The following is a 15,480-nucleotide window of genomic DNA, read 5'->3' as shown; positions in this document are numbered from 1 at the left end:
TATTAGCTTTTACACTTCTATGCATTTAGACATGGTATACACAGTACAGTAACCCTACGGTCCACACCCACCCCAAGGAAATTACATGGAAAACTTTTTCTGTTCTCTGGAGTTCAGGTTTATCACCTCCACCTCCCACGATGATATCTAGACCTTCAGAGTCCTATAAAAGAGCCTCTTCTGTCTGATCTGAGAGTCGACGGCTGCTGTGCTGATATTGCTGAAGCCTCACAATCTTACAAGACTATACAAGAACAGAGTTTTGTAATTAAAGATGTTAACCTCAATATTTGACTATGCTCTTTCACAGATGGGACTGGAAGGATCTAAACCCCAGGAAAGGTAATTTTGCTCAGACTCCTGTGATTAAATCTTTGCACTTGATTATATATATACAGTATATAAGTACCGTATTGCATCACAGTTAACGTCTAAAAACTGGATAATTCTGACAATAACTTTTCTAAAATAGTCTGTCTGTCGCTGCAGTGAAGTGAGAATCGAACACTCTCTGAATAAGAAAGAGGAGGAGTTTGTCACCAGAAGGAGAAATGATGTTCTACAAAGCCTGAAGAAACTTAAGATAACCTGCAGTGAGGTAATATTATACTCTGTTTATCTGCCTGGATATTTATAAATGGTGTTGTAGCTGATGAACATCAATTGTTTGCTAAATCAATCTGCGTTTCAGAATAAAGTGCCAAACATTGCATTACTGGGATCTGGAGGAGGACAAAGAGCCATGGTGGGTTTGCTGGGATCCCTGGATCAACTCCAGAAAACAGGTCTTCTGGACTGTATGCTTTATCTGAGCGGAATCTCTGGATCCACCTGGTACACTGACACACACACACACACACACACACACACACACACACACACACACACACACACACACACACACACACACACACACACACACACACACACACACACACACACACACACACACACACTCTCACACTCACAGGTTGAATGTCATAAATGAGAGCATATGTTGTTCTTCTGAAGGTGCATGGCCTCCTTATATCAGGAGCCAGACTGGTCCACCAAACTAGAGACTGTGAAAGACAAGATCGTCCAGAGACTCAACGGTCCTGCAGTCAACTGGAAAGAGGCTTATGTCAAACTGGCACAAGCTGCAATTGATAAACTGAAGAAATATAATGAAGAAAAAAAATACACAATACTACCCAGCTTGACTGACTTCTGGGCAGCGTTGTTCGTTGCAGCATGTGTGAAAGAGGTCTGTAACTATTCATAAAAAACTCTCAATGATGTATAATCTTAAAGGAATAGTTCACTTAAAAATGATAATAAGTACCTGGATAAGCACTAGGAACGATTTTAACCAGCACTTAACCAGATTTTAACGGTCTAAACCAGCACTATAACTACTAGTGATGTTAGTGTACGTCAATTGGCCGAATGCACGCGAAACACCCGCACATATCATTAATTCAAGATTTTAAAGTACAATATAATTCAAGAATTTATTCAGGAATCAGAATGCCAAATCCTGACTGACGAGAGGAGGAGCTGGGGAGAGAGGAGGGTAATTTGCTTCTGTGAAATGCGATAGCTGCTGATAATACTGAAGGAGCTTGTATACAGTGATAGGCGGCGTACTCCTATAGGTAGACATTGATCAGCTGAGAGTCACTGATGCGAGCTTGACAAATGTGACCTGCCAGAACTGACAGTATACGCTTAATATTTCTGCTCAGCTAGTGACACTGGCCAACAACCACACGGCATAAGCTTATATCTTTTCATTACTTATGTATAACAGTTCTATCTAATAACTTCTTCTGCTCAACACAAAAGAAGATATTTTGTAGAATGACGGTAACCAGCCAGTTGATAGACCCCATTGACTTTAGTAGGAAAATAATATTTAGTAGTCAAAAGTCTGAGACCAAATTGAAAATCTGAGATTTATAAACGATTCCTAGTGTAACTGTCGTAGGCCAATGAGAGCTGTGCGAGTAAACCTCACTCCCCTGATCTCAAGAGTAACAATAAAGACTGCGGTCTTTAGCTTTCCAGGCCGGACACCCTGGATAGAATCAGAACGGGTAGGGAGAACCGGTTACACTAGCAGGTGTTATTCACTTGAGCTTGTTTGTGACTGAATAAATTGTCCCAGGTCTCTCCTACACCAACATGATAACAGCAGCTGAAATATTTTTTTCTCTTCAGGTGGACGAACACACACTCTCAGATCAGAGGGACCGACACAATAAAGACCCGTTTCCAATCTACACAGCGATCGACAAGCAATGCAAACAGAGAAAAGATGGAGGTCTGTGTGTGTGTGTGTGTGTGTGTGTGTGTGTGTGAGAGAGAGAGAGAGAGAGAGAAAGACAGACAGAGTTAATGTGTTTGTGTCAGCTGTTATATGGATGTGTTTCTGTCTGCAGACCCCTGGTTTGAGTTCACTCCATATGAAGCCGGTTATTCCCTCACTGGAGCGTTTGTGGAAACATCCAGCTTTGGCAGCAAGTTTGTAAATGGCCGTAAGATCAAGAAACAGCCTGAGATTGACATGCTGTACCTGCAAGGTAACAAACTCTGTTACAGGAGAGTTTATCATATTTGATTCTTATTCTTAATATAAGATTCTACAGATTATCTAGTACACTGTACTTTTAACTGAATTAAGGAATAGCCTAAAATAGATAAATAGTCTCTGTGATGTATTGATCTGGAGATCAGGGCTGTAGTATTTGATAATTTTCAAAACTGAAATATTAACAGTAAAATTAAAATTATATATGTTTTAAACTCAGTTTAAAAAAGCAATCATTCCTGCTGAACATTTTAAGGGCTCAAATTACATAATTTTACGCATCAGACTGCTTCTCATTATCAGAAAAACACAAATTAAATGAATGTCCAGTTAAAAAACAAAACAATTTTTAAGCTTTTCTTGAGCTGTGTCATCAAAATAGTGGGGTCAAAATAAGTTGTGGCAACATGTGGTGAGGACACGTCCCACCCGTCTCCACTGTAAAAAGAAAAAATTACAGGCTGTTTTTTCCCTCAATTATTTTTTAACACATGACTGTGTTTTCTGCAGGTCTGTGTGGCAGCGCTATAGCTGATGGAGACGAGAATAAAAGATTCCTCTGGGAACAAATAAAAGGTGCAACTGATATAATTTGCTTAAACATAAAAGACAGATCAACTAATCAGTAAATAAAAGAAATTAGAAATGCTAATAAGCAAAAACACGAACTATAATTCTATGTTGTCTGATAAGAAGCACTTAATAATGTTCTTTTCTTTTACAGATTTTTCTGGATCTAAAAGTCAGCTGGGTGATCTGGATGTTTATGCTTTAACGGCGATGAGTTTCCTCTCAGATGGACTCAACAAATATCTTAAACAATCAACAGGTTTTGGCCCTTGTTTAATCTTCTGCCCATTCGATAGGTTGAACTGTCTCTAATATTATGCACACTGTACATTGTACTACTACACTTTTGATTTTGTAAAACCACTTTAACCAACAAATCATTTTCATCTTGTCAAGTCAAGTCAAGTCATCTTCATTTATATAGCGCTTTTAACAATGTAGATTGTTCCAAAGCAGCTTTACATTGATAATAGGAAATTAAAGTAACAGAGATTTGTTTTGGATTTATAGAAGCTCTAGAATAAAGTTATTGTCCAAAGTTAGTTTTGACTGATTCACTTCCGTCACAACGATCATTAGTTATTAACTTAGGGGCCGCTAACACGACACTGCTTTAACAGAAAACTCTTAAGTTCTTTCTGCACAAACTTCAAAAACGCGAACCTGTGAGAACGCCGATGGCGTGCACATGCATATTATGAGTTCAGTCTATAGGCATCTTGTAAGCAATTGAGATGTACTTTACTTTAAGTTTCCATAAAACGTCTGACCGTGATCAGAACCAAAACCAGATTTACAGCCTTATACCAAAGAAGAACCTTTTCACCAGAGGTGACCTTTGCATTCTGAGGCCAGTTCTATCAGGCACTGACTTTGTATGCAGTGTTTGCACACAAAGATAGTACCTCAAAACTGATTTCAGACAGGCTTCTGAGGCCAAATAATGCTTTAATGATCTACAACAAAATAGAGTGAGCAAATGCCACAATAGCGCTAGAACTTACTTGCTAGAAATAAAATCAAAAGTGGAAAAAGATGGTTAAACGCGTACATTTACACACAACTACATTTACACCCAATCTCCGAGAGGAGGCCCCTTCGGTTTCCAGACATTTCAAGTGAAACATAACAAAGGCTGATACTGCTTTCCACCAAGATGTTTTTATGTTCTAATTCCTTAGAAATCAAACATGTAATTTCCAAAGAACCATATTGTCAGTTGAGAAAAAATATTCAGCCAAAAATGGTATTTAATTAGAACCTTAAAATAATCAAGAGATTATTCTTAGAATAATCTAAGAACCTTTATTCTGATGAGTGTATTTGTTGTCGGCACTACAGATGTTGACCTGGAGAAACTGTGGACCTGGGGCAGGAACTATAACTTCCTTTACGGCATGAAAGGTGAGAACAGACACGTTTGTTAACTGGCAATTCAGTGTGAATAATAAACAGACTCATTTCACACTGTGATCTCTCACTCCAGTACTGTCAGATGTGAAAGTGCCCCCCGCTCTTCTGGAAAGTGAGACGAGAGACTATGAAGACGCTGGAGTGTTGCTGAACTCACCCTACTTCTCAGTGCTGAGAGAAGAGAGACATATCGACCTCATCATTTCCCTGGATTTCAGTGACGGTGATCCTTTCACGGTATTATATAATTCTCTCTATATAATAATGCTCTCGTAAAAGCGGATTTAAAGGAATGGATCCACTAGAAATGTAAATTCAATTATCCTTTATTTGTCCTCATGTTGTTCCAAATCTGTAAAACCGTTTTCATTTTAGCCATTTTTATGTGGCATATATCTTAATGAGTTCTAGGCCTAATACCTGGAGAGTTTATTTCCATTATGGAATAAAAAAAAAGTTTAAAATGTGGCCACATTCACACAGCAGCATAATACGATTGTCACTCAGTACTGTATGAGTCCTTAATACGGTTACATTTACACACATCTCAGTTATTGACAGGAGTGACAACTGCATTCTATGGCTATGTTCACACTGCCATTTTTGACAACCGCATTTATTACAGCTGTGTTCACACAGGATCTGACAGTATTGTCTCAAATACTGTCTGTTTGGATCTAAAGACTGGATCTGAAACCTTTAGATAACATACAGCTCGTATCTCCATCGCTGCAAGTTACCGAAACCACACATGAAAAACCGCAGCACATGGTAGACACACGTTCACTATCGCTCAGTAATGTTCGACATTACGTCAGAACGACTGATGAATTGGGATCTCACAATAACCTTCGAGTGGTAAAAGAACAAGCCAATGCACATTGGTGAGAGAGATTTACATCGCAAGCCGCTCCCTCACTTCCGGGTGTATAAGGCAGCGTGCAAACACTCACACCAAGCCTTCGCTTCGGAGCAGAGCAGAAGTTGTTTCAAGAGGTTGAGACAGAATTTTCATGTTTGGGTGTACTATCCCTTTAAGCTGTGGTTTGCCCACCTGTACTGGGGACCCCCTCCCTCACCAATGCACATTTTGCATGTCTTCCTCACCTAACACACCTGATTCAACTTATCAGCTCATTAGTACAGACTATAAGACTTGAATTGAGTGTGTCTGATGAGGGAGACCTACAAAAGGTAAAGCGGCGGGGAGTCCCCAGGACAGGTTTGAGAACCACTGCCTTTCAGGACTAAAATACAACCATATTATTCAGAGCGCCACCATGACAGGTATGAAAGAGAGGCTGTGAGGGATAGAGACCCTGTGATTCCTTATAATTTTTCACCGTCTATATTGTCTGAAACTCATTGGCAAGAAATTTTTGCTGTTTCGTCAGCAGAACAATCCAAAAATACATTAAATAACAGGACAACCCACTGAAGAGATGTATGTCAATCCCTCACAGCCTCACTTTCATTACCATTAAAAATCAAAGATGGCGCTACAGTGAATAAGGTCTATTCTGCTGCTGTGTGAACGTGGCCATTGCAAGAGAGCCGCTCTGCACAGTGCAAACGCATGTCTACAATGTGTTGGGGGGGGGGGGTTTTGTGTATGGTTTCGGTAACTCCAGATCCAATTACTCTTCTTCACCGAAACTGCTCCCACTATTTTTTTTGATTTTTTTTTTGTGCTCTCTTAAATGCTGAAATGCTAAAAGCTATGTTCACACTGTCCATTTTTGGGATTGGCAACCATATTGAAATGTTCCATTCACACAACTCAACTAACCCTTTAAGTTATACTGAAATATACATTTCAACCTCAGACAGTGACGAAAGCTGCTGGGATGTGCAGGGAACTAAAGATCCCTTTCCCTGAGGTCAACATACCAAGTGAAGAAGTAACAAAACCGAAGGACTTCTATGTGTTCAAAGGCCAAAACACTCCAACCGTGATACACATCCCTCTCTTTAATGTGGTCAACTGTGGAGGCAAGTTATGATCTTACAATGTCCTGAATAAAACTGAAATATCAACTGTGTTCTGATTTAAGTGTGTTAATGTTTCTTCAGATAAAATTGAGGAGTGGAGGAACAAATATACCACGTTTCAACTTCCTTACAGCGCTGAGATGATCACTGATCTTATGGAGGTCGCTGGAAAAAACATCACAAACAACAAAGACAAACTGCTGGAGCAGATCCGTCTGGCCACTGAAAAAAAAAAACTGTAAATAGATTTAATTAAAAGATTTTAAAAGATTTAGTTTAATTAAGAGGTTTTATTTACAGATACCATGCATTGTTAGTTCTCAGCATGCTTTGCATATGGCTGGAAATGGAGAGTAAATAGCTGCTCTTCATATCAGTCATTTTCACATTTACATTTTTACATTTACATTTATGCATTTATTACATTGCAATTTAATGCATTTATTACATTCATTTACATTTATTTGGCAGACGCTTTTATCCAAAGCGACTTACATTGCATTTCAAGGTACACATTACATTCTTATCTGTTTTATAATAAATAGTTTCATAATCAGTAGCCTACTTGACATACGTTAGCACTATTACTTTTTTTCTGAAAAATGTGATTTGTGTGGAAATATCAGATGTTAATCATTTCTGTTTAAACAATATGCTACATATGTTAAAATTATTTATGCATACAATTTGGCCATTTTGTCTTTCCCCCCCGAAAGGCATCTGGAAACAAATTTAGCAGTTTTTAAAGTTTATTTAGAACCTTTAGCAATTATTGAAAGTCGTTCTGCCTGGCTGCAAAACTGCATTGTAAATGACGTCAGCAGTAGTTTCTGCTCAATAGCCTGGCACAAGTCATGATCGCATGGTAACAACACACACACACACACACATATGTTACTAATTTATACGTGTTGATCAGTTAGGTAGCATGTTAACTAATTTTCAATATGCCAATATATCAATATATCCATAAGAAAATACATAAAATGTAATTGTTCAATAAAATGTTGTATTCAATAAAACGGATAATAAAAATGTTTATAATGCTTATTATTTAGCAACTTTTAGCAACAAATCTGCCAGCCTGTATTTGGAATACCGTATTAATCTGCTTCTGTTACATTATATTAATAAACTGTAAAAACAAGGTTTTGTCCTCGTCATAAGATATTATACAGCAAACACACTGTAAAAAGTCGTTCAGTGCTATTGTCCATATGACTTCATTTTAAAAACTATATTTATTCCAATAAATTAATAAATTTTTCTTTCTTTGTTTTTTGAGTTATCAATAAGTAAAAAGTGTGAATATTTTCGTAACTTAATATTTTCTATAATGAAATTAATTTCATTGGACTTCAACATAAATTGATTGTACAAAACTCATTTTAAAAGTTTATACCAGACGTAAAAAGACACGACCCGTCCACCTGCATCAACGGAAGAACAAGCCCGGGCAAATCCTTCACGCTTGTCTGTTCCAGGAGTTTATTTGAACAGGTTTTTCCACGGAGCCGGATAATTTATACTTCACGCACCCCGTGTAAGTAATTCTTTGTATTTTTAAAAGTTTGATTTTACTCTAATTAACGTGTTTGTGTTATGCAATCTGCAAAAGCATCGCTCTGTAAAAATGCTGGGTTATTTTTTAAACCCAAATGCTGGGTTGAGCATTTTGACTATGTTGCTGGGTTATTTTCTCCGTAATCAGCTGACAATGACCCAGCATTTGGGTTTGTTTTGGAAATTTTGACCCAGCGCTTACATCCTCGCGAGTCGCACGCTTTTGTCCACACTGTTCAAAATCTTCAAATCACTACGTCAACAGGAGGACGAGAGGTTCAAGCAGGAGCGAGCGTAGAGGTGAGCAACCCTGTTTTATTAAAACTATCCTAACGTTAAGAAACTTTAGTCAAAGAAGTCATAAAGTCAACAAGACGTTATGTTGAAATGAACTATGAATTATTGACGACGGACCAAATGCTCTAGTCTAGATTTTGCGTCTGTCGAACTAGCGACCGTTATGCTAACGTTACGTTACACATAACATTTATTATTTTTACACGGTCTGTCATCAATTATTCCACTTATAACACGGTCACAATGTCTAAGTACAGTTGTTGGTGTCTGTTTTATCTCCAGAAACGTTGCGGGTTACTTGACTCGGCAGTGTTGGATGGTGAAAGGTAGCTTTACGTAAAATATTTTATTATTATTATTATCACACTTTTAAATAATTATCTGTGTCTGATATTGTCTTTCCCTCATTTAGTCTGGAACCAAGATGGTGCTTTACCTGGAAAGGCAGAGAGAAGCAAAACCCTTCCCCTTTGTCTTGGAGCTTGGAATGGCTGGACAGTTTTTTGGTGAATGGGGAAACTCTGGAACAGTTGACTCAGTTTTTTTTTTTTTTATCATTTTTATATGTATAGAGTTTCATGTTTTTATTTTGCTACACCGGACTAAATGATTGCTTATTTAAAATTAATTGCAATGTATGTACTTACTGTTTATATGCAGAGTTTTTATGTGCTTCACATTTTTGCTGCACAGGACTAAATGATTGCTTATTTAAGTGAATTGCAATGTATGTACTTATGTGTTTTTTATTGTATTCTTTGTGAAGAGAATCTTTACCTATAGGCCATTTTACAGTTTATAAGTGTAGAGTTTTGAATTTTGAGAATCTTACCATTTTATAATCTTTTAACATACCAACATTTTAGCACAAATGATTTTTGTGGGCCTCCGTTTATGTTGCAGATTTTTTTTACATGAATGTATTTATGATTATATTAATTTCCTGGAATAAACACTTTAATTGAATCAATAAACAGTAGAGTTATTATTGTTATTATTTTTTTATTTTTTTTATTCGTTTTTTTAATTATTATTATCTAAAATGAATAACCTGTAGCATGGGGGTTGTTTGACCCAGCACTGATTAAAAACAACCCAGCAGATGGGTTAATGTATAAAAACCCAACCTGCTGGGTCAAAATAACCCAGCATGTGTTCTGTCCAATATTTACCCAGCGCTGGGTTGCCAAATAACCCAAATTGGGTTGTTTTTAACCCAGCATTTTGTAGAGTGTACAAACATTTGCGACTGCCAAATTCGAATGTGCTCTATCTCAAACAGCTCGTTAACTTGAGCCACATACTGTTTAAATCTAAGTGTGTGTGCGTTGTATAAGTAATGTTGTCTTTGCGTGATAGTTTAATGTTTCAGAGGTGTTTGTAACTTCAAAAACATTGTCGTGGCCTCGACATAGTTTGGTAGTAGACGCACAGACACACACGAAGCCACAGCTAACGTTAGCTGAGTGATTCTCAATTAGTCCAAAGCTGTTTAATTATGGTAAAGCATAGTTAAGGCAAATATCCGGCATAGTTCATCTTTCACAAAAGTGTACGCTCACAATGTAACGTTACTCTATGCATAGGCCTAACTCATAACCCAAATTTCATATTTGTATTGCTCTGTAATTATTGGGTGCAGATGTCTAACCCCTGTCTCTTGATATATTTATATTAATTTTGTTGATGCATTTTAAAACCATTTGTTTAAGTGAGAAGATTTTTTGACTAATTTATTTGTATTAACATCCCTCCTCCCAATATTGTAATTAGTTAACTGCTTGTAGGTGCTGTATGATGATGATGATATTACAAAAATCCAGTGGGGTTTTTACATGAGGTTTTCGATTATTTTCTAAAATAAGTTCTGCGATGAACTAAAGTTAATCATTCTTGTTTTGTTCAGCAGGATAATCTTCACTTGTATTTTAAGTGTATTTTTTTAAAGGGCTTTCATCAGACTTGTATGCAAAAGGCTAGCGGTAACTAACTTTTTTTTTCTCTCTCCCCATTGACAGATGGGATGGCCTTGTAAATTGTGCAGCACTGTGGTACCAGGAAAGAGTGACATTTTAAAGCATTATAGACTGCATCATGGGACCTTTGGACACAGCCATTGCCTTGTATTCATATAGATTGCCCATGTTCTTTTAAATCCTGGAGTTCCTTCCGCTCTCACCTCTCAAGATACCACCCAGAAGCTAAATCCCTTAATTCACCACAAGTAAGTCTTTCATTTACCTGCCCTTTGTGTCAAAACCCTGGATTTCACAATGAAAAGGATTTTTTTGAACACATAGGCCATCATCTCAAGAATAACGAGACTGTTAAGTGTGTCTTCATAGGATGTGATCACCAAACAAATGTGTATGGGACGTTTGCAACACACAAACACAGGAAACATACTCCACATACATCACAAGATTTCAAACCAGGGATTATCTGTGGGTTACCAGAGGAAGCATTTGATTTTGAAGCCTCTGTAGAGGATGAGGTCCAAAATGATGCTAATCATGAAGGCAGTAGCACTAATGCACACTATGAAGAGGAAGATGGAAGCAATGTAGTTGTAGAGTATATAGCATCTCTCTTGTTGAAATTAGAGAGTGTACATAATGTTTCAGTTCGGTACATTGATGAATTGGTTGATGATCTTCACCTCATAGCAAATTCTGGACGCGTATCAGTTAAAAGTATCATTGTTTCACATTTTATGAAAAATAACCAAACCATTGATGACACTGTTGTTACATCTTTGGTGGAAGAATTGTGCAATTCCAATCCCCTAAGCACAGCACTCAGTAGTGCTGGTCCTCTATCCTCATCGTTTCAAGAGACGGAATTATTATAAAGAAAAATTTCAAGTTGTTGAGCCTGTTGAGTATATCCTTGAGCCAAATGAGAAGAGAAGTTTCCAGTATATCCCAATTCTTAAATCTTTGATTCACATTTTGGGTAAAGAAGATATTAGAGAAAAGGTTCTGAGTAAAGAAAAGGACAAGTCATCTACTAAATATGAATCATATCAAGACGGTACAATCTATAAAGACAATTCTTTTTATTCTGAAGAACTAAGAATTACACTTGTACTGTCCATTGATGACTTTGAAATTTGCAATCCACTGGGAACTTCAAGAAAGAAGCATAAGATTACAGCTGTATACTGGATGTTTGGCAACATTCCACACTCATCTCGGTCAACTCTGAGCTCTGTGTACTTGGCCCTTTTATGTAAAGCAGTGGACATCAAAAGATTTGGCTACGAGGAAGTGCTTGCCCCTTTGTTAAAAGACATTGCTATCTTGGAGCGTGATGGCATCTACATTTCCTCGGTTGGACAAAATGTGAAAGGAAGTGTGTTTTGTGTTGCTGCAGACAATCTTGGGGCACACTCAATTTGTGGGTTAGTGGAACATTTTTCTGGACCATTCATTTGCAGATTTTGTCTTGGACAGCGATCAGAATTTCAGATAAAGGAGGTGAGGTCTGGTGCATTTCCTGCTCGCACCCAAGAAGCACACGCAGCTCATGTGTTGACTATCACAGAAAACCCTGCCTTGACACACTGTTTTGGTGTTAAAAAGGCTTGCCCATTGACTGAAAATCTGAGCTACTTCCACTGTGTCACTGGCTATCCACCTGACATATTACATGACATTTTTGAAGGGATTGTTCCCTTGGAACTGGGTCTGTGCTTCAGTGTTTTCATTTCTAAGAAAAATTTCACATTTAGTGAACTTAACAATGCTATTTCACAGTTTCCATATAAGTGGGCTGACAAAACTAACTCTCCTCAGCCAGTGCCTGCTACCTTCTCCTCAAGAAAAGAGATTGGAGGAAACGCGCATGAAAATTGGGCCCTCATATGACTGTTGCCATTCATTATTGGGCACAAGATACCTTTGAATGATCCAGCCTGGCTTCTGCTGATGTCTTTAAAAGACATTACTGAGCTTGTTGTGGGTCCAGTCCATAATGAGGAAAGCATTGCATATCTTGACTCAAACATTTCTGAACACCGACACAGATTCCATGAAGTGTTCCCTAATGAAGATTTAATCCCGAAGCACCACTTTTTAGAGCACTATCCTGCATTGATAAAAGCTTTTGGACCAGTGATAGCTTTCTGGACGATGCGGTTTGAAGCAAAGCACAACCAGTTTAAATGGATTGTAAGGCATACTGGCAACTTCAAGAACATTCTCCTGTCCCTGGCTACGAAGCACCAGCTTATGATAAGCCACAACCTGCATTCCACAACACTTTTGCCAGCTCCTAGTGTTGTAAGAGTAACATCAGTTCCAGTGGATGTCCTACATGTAAATGTTCAGGAGTCAATCAGGCGCATATCTCCTTCTCAGTCCCAAGTTCAGCTGGCTGACACAGTCACCTATCAGGGAACAAGGTACTCAAAAGGCATGATTGTGGCCTATGGTTCTACTGCAGGTCTTCCTGATTTTGCAGTGATTTTTCAAATTGCACTTATCGGGGAAAGAGTGTATTTTATTGTGAGAACACCGATATCCTGGTATGATGAACACTATCGTGGATATTATCTGGAGAAGATCGACCACATAACTCTTTTTGAGCAACGACGCCTTACTGATGTATGTCCTCTGTCTGCCTATATTGTTGCAGGAAAGCGAATGGTGACATTGAAGCGCCACATCTGTCTCCAGTGTTGAGTATCATTTCACCTCTCTCTCTCCTGTGTTGATTAACATACCTCTCTGTCTTTTTTCTTCTTAGACATGGAGCAAACTGTGAGATTCCGGGTCCTCATCGATCATGAAGTCAAGAAACTCACTCTCAGCAGAGGCATACCCTTGTATCACCCCCCCCCCCCCCCCCCTTTTTTTTTAGGTGTTACACTGAGGAGGTTCAACAGAAATTTGACCAGTACTGAAAAATAAAACCACTTCATTCAACAAATATTCCTTTTTCCCTTTTTTTATTCCATAAGTGCATACTATATAATTCCTCCAACAGTAAACAAATATACTGAAACAAACAGTCTTTATCTCTGTGTTGGTGTGACAAAATAATAAATGAAACTTAACGTCAATGTCCAGCCTTTAGATGAGCAGAGATGATGATGAGATGGAGATTGAGATTGAGATTGAGATTGAGATTGAGATTGAGATGGAGATGGAGATGGAGATGGAGATGAGATGAGATGGAGTTTAAATCCACAAGGTTATTTGAGAGCGACGCAATGATATACTCCAATAATCCAAAATGAAGGTGAGGTGAAGTTAGTCAATGGCTACAGTATGGTAACTAGTGATGTGACATTTGAACCGAGGCGTCGGAGCTTGTGTCGAGAAAAAATGGGCGTGCCAGATGAAGCCGCGATTCGAGGCTTGTGTTGTTAACGTGAAAATCACGTGACTAATGACAAACGAGGCCTCGGTTTGTGTGGATACGTCATCGGTTCGGTTTGAGTGTCGCTCCGGATGCAGGGGGTTCGAAACTCGCGCCACCTTGTGGGTGTTGTCAGCAGTAGTAAAAGCTGTAGTAGTGTTAAAGAGTCAGAGCGTTAGATAACTATCATTGTCATTGTCGTTATTGTGTCATATATGTGTTAGGGCTGTATATTATTACATTATCAGGTTAGAATAGTTATAGTATATTGTTATTATTAATTATAGTAGGCCTAGCTATATTATAGTCTTGTTATATTAATTAGATAAGATTATTTGGATTGCTCTGGATTTTTGGATCTGGATTGGACTGCTTTTTGATTTGGATTGCCCTTTTGGATTTGTTTGCTTTTTGTGACCTCTTCCTTTTTCCTGGTAATGGAGCCAGCAAGAAAGAGGAATCCTCCCCTGTCTGGGGCTGGGCTCAACAGAAGCATCAGTATCCTCATTTATACCAGCTGGCACTGGGATTTTTTTAATAAGTGTGTTACCCCAACACACTTGAAATAATTCTGTTTCTCAATAAAAATCTATTGTAATCCTTCCTTCCAGACTATTCTGTTGTAGTTTACTTTATTACACTCCCTCCAACATAAGCACTGCACTCAACACAGTGTCACTGTTGTTGTTCATACTGTCACTATCCAAACAATTAATTAATAATTAATTAACTGTGTGTGTGACTCTGCACAAGTAAATTCAGACAGAGAAAGATACATATTTTATATTATACACAGTAATGGACAAATGTCTGCCCATGTCTTTTTATTATTGCAAATGAAAGGTTACAGACATCAACAGCGAGTACAAAATAAAAAAATAAAAATAAAATATTTATAAAAATATTTTTCTAAAATATACTTTTTTTTAATAACACTGGTTCAGAATGAATTAATTTGTCTGCTATTTCTTTGCACAGTAGCTAGGTGTCACTAGTGAACAATGCTGAATGAAGCTTCGAGTAATGAACCTTTGGGTAAAGCAATGGGCTGTGAGGTATCAGTGGTTCAGGAAGCCTCATTTTGCCATCAGTAATGGTAACCCCCAGATCCTTAACTCTCGTTTCTCAGAGATGTATAGCGGATCCTCCAAACGTAGTGCAATAGAGCACAACAAGACAAGTTGGTCCAATGATGACTGATAATGAAAAGTCCTTTCTACCAAAAAAAGCAAAATATAACATCAGACATTATTCATTTCAAATACATCAATATACAGTTAAACAATACTCACATTTGAGCATAAACTCTACGAGTTCTCAAAAACGGACTTCCAACAGCTAGCAGGTAGCATAAAAGTTAACCATGAGGTTTTCCTTCTACCAAACTGAACTGACTTGTTCATGGGTTTTCTCAGGCTTATATTTGGTAGCCCTCTTGCACTAGTGCCCTCTAGCGGCTTGTAGTGGTATTAAGTTAAACCCAGATACTCATTTTTATTCAATAGCCAGAGGAAAAAACAACAAAAAAACACGGGTAACGTTTTATACTGTTACACCCTCAACTGTGGATGAGTTGGTTGCAGCTGTCAAAGAACATTTTTCCATCCCCACAGATAAAGTCTTCAATACAAAGATGAGGAATTTGATGACTTCTTCACCCTTACATCTACCAATGAGCTGAAAGATAAATGCACACTTAAAGTTGTGTA

General features: G+C 38.0%; 2 protein-coding genes across 2 annotated transcripts in view; both read left to right on the top strand.

Annotated features, from left to right (window-relative positions):
- Positions 1-274: 274 nt before the first annotated feature.
- Positions 275-15,480, top strand: part of LOC309498669 (cytosolic phospholipase A2 gamma-like) — a gene marked incomplete at its 5' end in the record, with an annotated part of 161,069 nt that continues 145,863 nt past the window's right edge. Inside the window, 2 exons of the mRNA XM_082169512.1 lie at positions 275-342; positions 490-598. Of these exons, the coding sequence (XP_082025638.1) occupies positions 275-342; positions 490-598 (177 nt within the window). The remainder of the gene's footprint in view (positions 343-489; positions 599-15,480) is intronic.
- LOC309499827 (cytosolic phospholipase A2 gamma-like) lies at positions 4,343-6,848 on the top strand. The gene is made up of 4 exons (XM_082171319.1): positions 4,343-4,546; positions 4,638-4,792; positions 6,382-6,547; positions 6,629-6,848. The coding sequence occupies exons 1-4, from the start codon at positions 4,456-4,458 to the stop codon at positions 6,787-6,789; spliced, it is 573 nt and encodes a 190-aa protein (XP_082027445.1). The 5' UTR covers positions 4,343-4,455; the 3' UTR covers positions 6,790-6,848.

The sequence above is a fragment of the Leuciscus leuciscus genome, assembly GCF_965113295.1.
Source record: "Leuciscus leuciscus genome assembly, chromosome: 5".
NCBI classification, from domain to species: domain Eukaryota; kingdom Metazoa; phylum Chordata; class Actinopteri; order Cypriniformes; family Leuciscidae; genus Leuciscus; species Leuciscus leuciscus.
The sequence above is the reverse complement of the archived record's forward strand: the minus strand, read 5'-3'. Positions and strand labels throughout refer to the sequence as shown.